The sequence below is a fragment of the Pygoscelis adeliae genome, unplaced genomic scaffold (genome assembly GCF_000699105.1).
Source record: "Pygoscelis adeliae isolate BGI_AS28 unplaced genomic scaffold, ASM69910v1 Scaffold133, whole genome shotgun sequence".
Taxonomy (NCBI): domain Eukaryota; kingdom Metazoa; phylum Chordata; class Aves; order Sphenisciformes; family Spheniscidae; genus Pygoscelis; species Pygoscelis adeliae.
The window spans coordinates 854589-864100 of NW_008824475.1; the positions used below are offsets into that span (position 1 = coordinate 854589).

Genomic DNA, 9512 nt, shown 5'->3' on the forward strand with positions numbered 1-9512 from the left:
GTAGAAAGTAAGGCGTGTGGTTTTTTTCCTCCTGTTTTCTTTCTGGCTTAAATTGTTTTAACGGTCTGTATGTAAATGTCATACTAAGGAACAGTGTTTTATTATTGTGTATTTATTTACTCTATGAATTGTTTTTGTGAAGTTAGGCACGAACAGACTTCTTGTTAGCTGCCAGTATATTTCTGGAAATTTTATCAGGAAGTGCATGAAGTTCACTGTGAGAAAGTCAGAGAGCCACTAGGATGTCCTAGATAGAAAAAACAGATTGAGTGATACAGCACCGAAGTGTTGCCACAGCAACTTGCTAAAGTGTACTCGGCCAATTCCACCTTTAGTTTGCTTATTCATGCCGTGCAGTTCCTTACCCCGGAGACTATCTGCAAGTTGTTCCGCTGGAATTTCTTGCAGTATGAGGTTTGACTCCGAGGTAGTGAAGGTGGCTGAACTTTTCTCTGCAAGAGAAGTGTTCTGGAATTAAAATAAAAAAACAACCCCCCCCCCCCAAAAAAAAAAAAAAAAACAAAGAAACATTATGACAGAGGATGTGCTTAAAGGTATTTCGTAATTGTCTACTACGTTAAACTACACTTAGTAACTTCTCGCATTTGGAAAGGGAACAGTTGTATTGGAATTGTTGCAATCAGTTATCCAAATGTTAATTCATTAAGTAACCACTTTAAAAAGGTCATTTCAGAGGTTGGGTGTGGTTGTTGTTTTTTTTTTTTGAGCATGCAGTTAGTATGCTGATTGCATTATGTAGGTTTTTGGAAAGATCTTTAATGGTCTACAGCATTTTCTAGGCCTGTTAATCTTGTCAGTTTGTATGCAGTCAAGTACAATGGGAAGATGAAATTCACTACTGGCAGATTTCATTCTGCTCGATGGTAAGTCCTGTTGTAGTGGGTTTTTGTTTTGTTTTGGGTTTTTTACCTGTTTTATTTGGATCTTAATCTAGTATGTGGTTTAGCAGAAGCTGGGAGCAAGCCTGAACTTGCTTGTGTTTGTTGAACTGATTGCTTAAAGTGTGATTATCTTGCCATGCAGTTCTAAAGGTTTGACACTTTCTTCAGGCTAATATCTGTAGTGATCTTAAAAAAGGGGGGAAAAAAAAAAAAAGAGTCTCACTTGAGTCCTTCTATATTCAGCTATATCCTACTGTTCACACATTTCATTATTAAAAGTTGGATTGCTTGCTTGCTTCATCATAGATTCACCTGTCTATCTTCCAATTAATGTTGTCTTGAAGACTTTGCAACATGAAAATCATAAAATGGAAGAATCATAGAATCAACTGATACGGCTTTTCAGCATGTTAGATGCAAGTACTTATCCTCAATGTGAGGAAAGGTCCTGAAAGTTATGTATGTTTTTCTGTGCTGTGCCAGTGTTGTCATTTTTCTTTGGTGCTATTTAGCTGTCACTTTTAGTAAAACAAAAAGAACTGTTATGCCAGTCTGAGTTGTTGTACCTCCTTGTGTGAGCCCCTTCCATAAGATGGGAAAAGGAAGGATGTGAAAATCAGTTTGAAAAGGAGTGTGAGAAACATCATCTTCTGTGGAAGAAAGTTGGATGATCCCATGCAAGGCTTGGGATGTGCAACACAAATTGAAATTCATCCCCTGCCAAAACATATTTTCTTGGAAGAAAAGCCCAGATGGTCTCCCTTGTGTTGTTTTCTGCACATTAGCAATTTAGATGTTTTACCCTTATTTCTATAAAATTGAATGGTCAAGTGTCTTCCAAGAAGCTTGATTTTTGTATAACAGCTATAGCATTTTCCTGTTTTTAGTAACCATGTTGAATGATGACTTTTGTCTTGGTTACTCTATATTGGAGAATATGATAGTACAGCAAGAATCAGTTTTATTTAAGCAAGACCAAATTCCCCTCGACTTTTTTTTTCTTTTCTTTTTTGATATGTATTTCTATCAAATACTGTGGGAAAAATATATTTTGCCTTGCTGCTGAGAGAAAAAGTTTTGTTTTACAGGCTGTGTGCAACCATGTGCACTAATGTCGAAGACTATTGTTTACTTAAACTTATAGTGGTACAAATATGGATGTGAAAATGAATGTATGCATATAAATGTGTATATATCATATATATGCACTACATATCTAATGTTGAACAAACATTCTTTAGGGTTTGTTGTGACTTATTCTGCAATTAAAGCCATGGAGGAGATTAAATTCTTTTTTTAATTTATATTAATTACATTGAAATAGATTAATATATTGGATAAGGTGGTCCTCGAGTTCTGCTTTTCTGTATACTTCTTGAGCTTAAGCCTTTACTAAGGATAAAACATTGTAACATAAGAAACGATTCAGTATTTATCTTCTAGCCTGCGATACAAACATTCACCAATGTGTGTAGATTTGTTTAGCTGTTTGTTACTTGAATCTTTGTCTGAGTAGTCAAACCAAAACAGGTGTCAGTATAACCCTTTGCTCAGACCCACAGAATATGTGTGACTGTGAACTTGCTGGTATCTAACCAGCTGTATAGCTAGGCCAGATCTATAGCATGTCTTCATAAATCTTGATGGATGCATTGACAGCTTCTGCCATAGATTACTACAGAAACAAAAAATGGCTTGGGCTTCAGCGTCTAGTAGTGCTGGCATTTTGTGGTCAAAATGTCTTCTCAGTGAGCAGTTTCTTCCTTTCTCAGTCTGCTACACATTTCGTTTATAAAAATACACTGCAAAAAGTAATGGTTCTTGCAAATTTGGAAACAAAGTTTGTTCTGTGCTAGGTAATCCTCTGCATTGTTATGTGGTTTATACAGAGATCGGTTAGGATCCAAATACCTGATAATACATGGCTATTTCAGTTCCTGAAGTAACAACACTAGAGGTGTTCCAGAATAAGGTGTGAGCAAAGCATGTAGAAAAAACAGTGTTTAGATACCGAAAAGAGTATCTGTGGGTATAAATGTATATATTTATATAAAAATATATGTTTATTTATAAATGTATAACTAAAAGCTACTTTCCTAAGTGTCTTTTTTGTTACTGCTGAAGATGGAGGGATTGAGAGAATGATACTGTCTGAAAATAAACACTAACACCTCAGGGAAAGAATACCCAAACAACACCATGAAACCCAGAACTGCCAAGGAAGGTGGAAATGACTGAGATAAAATTGCAACTCTTAACTCGAAAACACTTGGGCTCATATGCTAACATTTCAGGGGGCTTATATACTTGAACATGTGGGTTTTTTTTGTTTTGGTTTGGGTTTTTGGTTTTTTTTTTATTAGTGGATACCTGAAAGACTGTTCTTTGGCACAAACAGTGCCTGCCTGATACTTTTTGCCCACTTTAGTAATTTCTGTGCTATTTCTCATTCTGTACTCAGCATACATGTTCAACTTCTTAAGAGACTGTATTTATATTTGTAGTTTTCAGTGTTTAGAGATGGGTGGAGGCCATACTGTTGAATTTTATCTTGTATGGCTAGAGGCTTACGTGAAAAGCTTGAGGAAATGCTGATGTCTGAAACTTTTAAAGGAACGATGAGTGTTTAGATAAGTACGCAGGTTGGGAAAGGACAAAGTTAAATCTAAAAGCTGATTGTTAATCAGTTTAGCTCAATCCAAGGCTTTTTGAATTTAAATGACTTTGGAATCTTTTAGTGAGGGTTAACTCCCTAACAAACTTCATCGCTCTTGAGATGTTGATATCTGGTTAGCCTATAGAGCGCTCTCTCTAAAAAGTTCTAATTGTATGAATTTCGTATTCAAGATAGTAAGTCACTTCTCACGCTTGTGGACAGTGATCAAAGCTGATAAAAATATTGCCCCAAAAATGAAGTTAAAGAGATTAGCAAGAATTTAAAGACTTATTTTAAATAATGGAACATTTATAGTAAGTGTGCTGTGTTGATTTTTACGTCTTTCAGAAAAATGTAGGTTTGTTCATCATCTTTTTTTCCTCTTATTATGTCGCCTATATATATGGTGTAAGTATAAAGAGGATTTTTTTTCCCCTGTTTTTGATTACCAGTTTTTGAAATTGTGGGATTAATAAATATATTTACAAAATTTTGCAATAAAAGAATTATAGTGATTGAGTTGGTTATTTAATCATTTATTTCATAATCATAATAAAGTACAGTCACCAATAGCAGTGATAACAGTTGTGCTCCATTCAGTACATGATTTTAAATTTATATTTATTTCTATGTGGCTTTGGGCAATAGGGAGGGGCACAAAGATTTATTTATGACTGCTTTTCTGAATAACGACTTAGTTATTCAAAAGACATTGGGGAAATCTTACAGGAAGAGGTTTTATCTTTTATTGGAGGAATTGATACAGTACAGAAGTAAGCAATCTTTTAAGCTTCAATTCTAGATCATAAGTAGTGCCCTTTTTGTCAGGAAATATTTTGAAGAATAAGGTATCAATACCTACTACTATGGATATTTTCTGGGCATACGATTTCTTTTCTTTCTAATTGCTACTCAAGTCTTAGGCTGTTCTACTGAAGCTATTCTTTCCTTTCCAGGCTGCTTAAGGCTAGTACCTGCATGCCAGGACAGCTGCTACAGTCAACAGGTTTCCCTAAGGCCAAATTACTCCTTATACAGGAAGAGGGAGGTGAAAAAAACTGCTGCTGATCTTAAACCTTCTATAAAGAGATGTGATTTCAGGCTGTCTCAAACACCTTCAGGATGGTAGCTTCTCCATCTGCTTTGGATTTTGTAAATTGTGAATTTGGATATGGCCCTGAAAGAAAGAACAACTCACATAGGTGGAGTCTGGAGAGTGCAAGAGTTGAGCTGGAAAATACTGAGGAAAAACTGTCATGGGCATTGAGATACCAAATGTCCCTAGTGTGGAGGCCAGAATTTTCTATGGGGTTATGCGTCTGCTACTGTTGGTGGCCAAGGGAAAACTGCTTCCTTGACAGTTGGAAAGCTAGTAGTTAGCTGTTTCCTGTTTTCCCTCCCGACACTTCTTTGAAGGACCTGATCTGCAAGATGTATTGTGATCACCTCCATAGCTTTCTGACTGTAGTTACTTAAACAATTGAGGCACTTCTACCCACGCCGCCACCCCCCCCACTCCTCCATGCTCAGAAGTGATTCTACCTTTGTAAACTATTTTACTGGTTATGGTACTTGTTCAGTTGGATTCTCAGTTGAAGAGGGCTTGAACCCACAGTTCACATAGAATGCTCTAGGCAGTCATTTTTCCTTTTTCCCACTGAAGGTGTGTTTCTCTGCTAAAAAGAGTTTAAGGCTCAGAAGATAAAGGAGTAGAAGCTCTACGCTGTAGTTAATTGGTGCTAGTGTGGGAATAGGAAAGCTTTGGGTTCCAGCTCTGGTCTTAGATCACTTTTTCTCCCCCTTATATCCAAGTACTGTATAATAAGAGTGTGTGTGTGTGTACATAAGTGGTTCACCTCTTAACTGTTCATATTAACGTTAACTACTAGCATTATATGTTTTAAGACTGTATTACTTGTGCTGAGTTAAGACTTTGATTTCTCTATTCTTTTTATACAGGCCAAGATAAAAGAATAGAGAGGTTATGCTGTTTACCCTTCTTGAAATTTTCATATATAAGCAATTAAAAAATATTACTGTACAAATGACAGGGAGCCTTTCAGAATTTTATGCAAGATTAATGTGAATTCAGGTGGGAATTTTTTTTAATGCCCTTTTTCTTTTCCATAGGTTTGCAGTCTTTAAAAAATAAATAAAAATCAGCTGGAACTGAAGAAACTTGAAGAAGTGTCTTGAAGAAACTGATATTCTCCATTGGCTGGATGACACCAAATTTAGAGCTCTGTTGCTAGTGAATATGCATGCATCCTGACTATATTTCTACATGACTGTGTGGGGCAATATTCGGAATGAAGCTGCCATCATGTCATCCACAGGCAATGGCACAGATATTGAAGAATTCTTGGTCAACATTAACTTGGGACAGTATCTTCCTAACTTTAAAGAATATGGCTATAACATTGTGACAGATTGTTTGGGAATAAATAACAATGTGCTTCAGCAAATGGGAGTGTTGCCTACAGGGCACCGGAGAAGGATTCTTAAGCAATTAGACACCACTCTTTCAAAAATGCAAGGAAATTCTCTTTTCCGTGAAAATCTAAAACTCAAAGACTTGAAAGGTTTAGAAGAGAAGCAATATTTGTCCTCGGATCAGGAGTCTCCAATAAGCAATTCAAGTGTAGATGGGACTAGTTTGATGCCTGCAACATTGTCAGGACAACTTCTTAATAAAGCTTACCTTGATAAAGAAAGGTTTGAACTTGCAGAGCAAAACTTATTGGAGGCAAATGATGATAGCTTTACAAATTTGGATTTTTCTAGTTTATACCAGAATTCAGACAGCATACTAAAAGCTATCAGTCTAAGTGGAAGTATTAAGATGAATACTCAGCCAGATACATCACTGGAAGAAGCTGCTGCATACCAAGCTGATGAGCACTTGACTGGCTGTTTGGCATTTCATGATCCTCCTTCTTCATTTGCTCATTCATGCGAGACAAAATACAGTGAAAACAAACATCTGATGTTTGCAGATGAGGATGATTTATCTGATAGTGAGCCAAATTCTCCATTCTTTAAGTTTAAAGGAGAAATGATAGACAATGACTTATATGATTCTTATACGCAAAACTGCATGAAAGTATTTCCAAGAGTAAGCCGGTCTTTTATATTAAGGCATCGACCTGTACCAGAAATTCCCGAATCAAGTAAAGTTCAAGCTTCGTCAAGGTAACTGCTGTTTCCTTCTAATGAAGAATGGCTATCATTGTAGAAATTATGGTTTGGGGGTTCTCACAGGTTTTTTATGTCATTTTTTTGTGGATTTTTTTAGTATGTGTTGTAAATACACTGGATCGGGTATGAATGTTGCCAGATTAACTGAAGGAGGATTAAGCTTCAATGCAAGTTAAAAGCGCAAATGAGAGTATAAAAGGAAATTTTAGAACAGTGTTTCCTTATAACCTCCCCAATTATCTCTGTGTCTACTTATTTTCAAAGAAAGGAATCTTATGCTTAATCTGTATCTTAAACTTAATCTGTATGCTGTCAAGATAGGGTAGAATGGAAATACACAAATGTTGCAAAACCAAGATTGAAAAATAACAGAAAAAGCTGTTGAATCTATTCCAAACCAAAACATTGCTAATAATATTAATTAGACCTTAGCTCCAGTGTTTCTGATGAAATTCTGATCTATCACAGGAAAATGGTGACAAAATGGTGATTTCAAGAGGGCTAAAAATTCACCCTTAGGTATAAAAATCTATTTTTATGAGACAGCAGTTATAGTGAAACACAAGTTTTCAGGTTGTGTCTTGGTAACTTTTAAGGTCGTACCTTTCAAGGGATACTGTTCTTGGAAAATACAAGTTTATTATTTTTATATATGTGTGTATATACATATATAACTTAAAAGAAAGATCTAGGAAGTTTTACACACCTACACATATTAATGTAGTTTTATCTAAAAAGTGGGGCAAAATTTAGAAAATCCTTCTTATCTGTTTTGTGCATTATATGGTGTAGCCACCCCGTAAAGAAAGCAGGATGTATCGATATGATTGCACGCATAGGCATAACAAGATGATTACATGAGAATCTTAAGTCTTAGCCTTAAAGCATGTAAAATTTATATGTAAATATAAATATGTAAATTTTTTGTTTTAAATTAGAATAGGATATTTTGTGGAGGAGGAAATCACGTTATACTGTGGGTCTAAAGCAAGGACTTTCTTCAAGATGGCTCTTAGATTAATTTCTAAACTGGTTGTCATTTAACTGTTAACTCAGAGGATGAGTGCAACCAGTTTGTAATATTAGGTGTTGGGTTTTGCTGGTGTTCTCATGATAACAAAGCCTTAGCTTTTAATGATGCTTGTAATATAAAATATTTTTGAGGCATTCCAACAGGAAAAAGGAAGTGGAAAAAGGGAAAGAAAAAAAAAGATAGATGTGGGGGGCATTCAGAGTTTATCCTTGTACAGATAGTTCTGTGCAGCATTGGTGAGGATAGTATGGGATAGAGTCCAATAAAGTTTGTTATGATAAATTGCATAGGAGAGTTTGAATTTGTTTCAAAATATTCATGTGATGTGTGTGTGGATTTTTCTTCCTTCAGAATGGTTGAGTTCATAATTTGAATCCACAAGTTAGGGAGTAGCACTTATTGTCTTGAATAAGCATCAGTTGTTGTAGCTTGTCTTGCAAAAATGTGATATAATGTAGAGGAAAAGGTCTGATGTTAGAACTTAACTCTAGGCCTATCTTAATAAAAGTAATATTGTTTGAATGTTAAAAATAATAGGCACTGAATGTGCAGTTGACCACAATATTACAGGCTGTGTAAATGAAGAATATCTCCCCACAGATTAGTTTGTGATAATTTTGGTTCTGTTATCCATTAGCTTTTACTGATCATGCTGGTTAAGTGTCTTAAACAGAGAAGAAAAATTCATGCAAAGGCATATGCAAAGTTTTGTTGGTGTAGCCATATCCAAATCATTAGGTTGCACTTTTTTTAGTCAAATTTTTTTTTTTTTTAAACCACTAGCTATGCCTGGGAGGGACATGTCTGAGAATGTTTTGTATTTATCTTGTCTTTTTCATCTGCATATCTCGGCAGTTAGAAACATCATTAGCAAGTTTATACATGCCCTAAATGTGGAGTTTTCCCAGCATTTAGAAGTTTCTTTTAGATTATTGAAAGAAGTCAGTATTAAATGTTGTAATGCAATTGTTTGATTGAACAGATGGAGAGGCAAAGATTCTTTGCAACAATTAAGAGATTTTTGTGTGCCTTAAAAAAAGTTTCATCAGTACCTTCTAAATCACCAAAAAATTGTGCTTATTGAAACTTAAGTATAACCATCTTTCAGTGAAGAGTGGCTTTATGTTAACTTTTGTAGAGCGATTATCCCTACTATAATAAATCTATTCATGCTGAGCTGAAATGGGAATCTTATCCTAAAAGATAACAGTAACTAGCTACTAAAAGAGTACTCTTAATGTCTTTTGAGAAACAGTCATCCAGTAGAAAGAATATGCTATATCTGTAATGTTCCCACCATTGAAGTAAATCCTCCAAATCCCAGTCTATTAGTGATTGATATGTGACTGGGTCACTAACTTCATTACCCACCATTTTGATTTGTGAGCGCCAGCTTATTTTCTTCATCTTTATGCTCCAGTTATAACAATATGGAAATCCTGAAGGACGAGTAGCAGTCTGTCTGAGGAAGATCAAGGCTAAACCAGAACTTCAAACCAGAACTTAAACTTCACAGAAAGATTCTTGATAACCTTGCCGGGTATTTTTTTAGAGGCAAAGAATTAATACAGAATTTTAAAATGGCAGCTTGCAGCATCTTTACCCTCAGGAAAGATCATGTCTGTCTTGCAGAATTGCATAAACAAACATTCTCAACTGACTTTTATTGATAGATGCTGGTTTCATCCTTATTACATTGTATGAAGGCTTTTCCAGAGAGGAA

The 9512-nt window shown here is 35.4% G+C and overlaps 1 protein-coding gene across 1 annotated transcript in view; it reads left to right on the forward strand.

The window, feature by feature from the left end:
* The first annotated feature begins 5842 nt into the window (after window positions 1-5842).
* Window positions 5843-9512, forward strand: part of ARAP2 (ArfGAP with RhoGAP domain, ankyrin repeat and PH domain 2) — a 123694-nt gene continuing 120024 nt past the window's right edge. Inside the window, exon 1 of the mRNA XM_009321394.1 lies at window positions 5843-6750. Within this exon, the coding sequence (XP_009319669.1) occupies window positions 5843-6750 (908 nt within the window). The remainder of the gene's footprint in view (window positions 6751-9512) is intronic.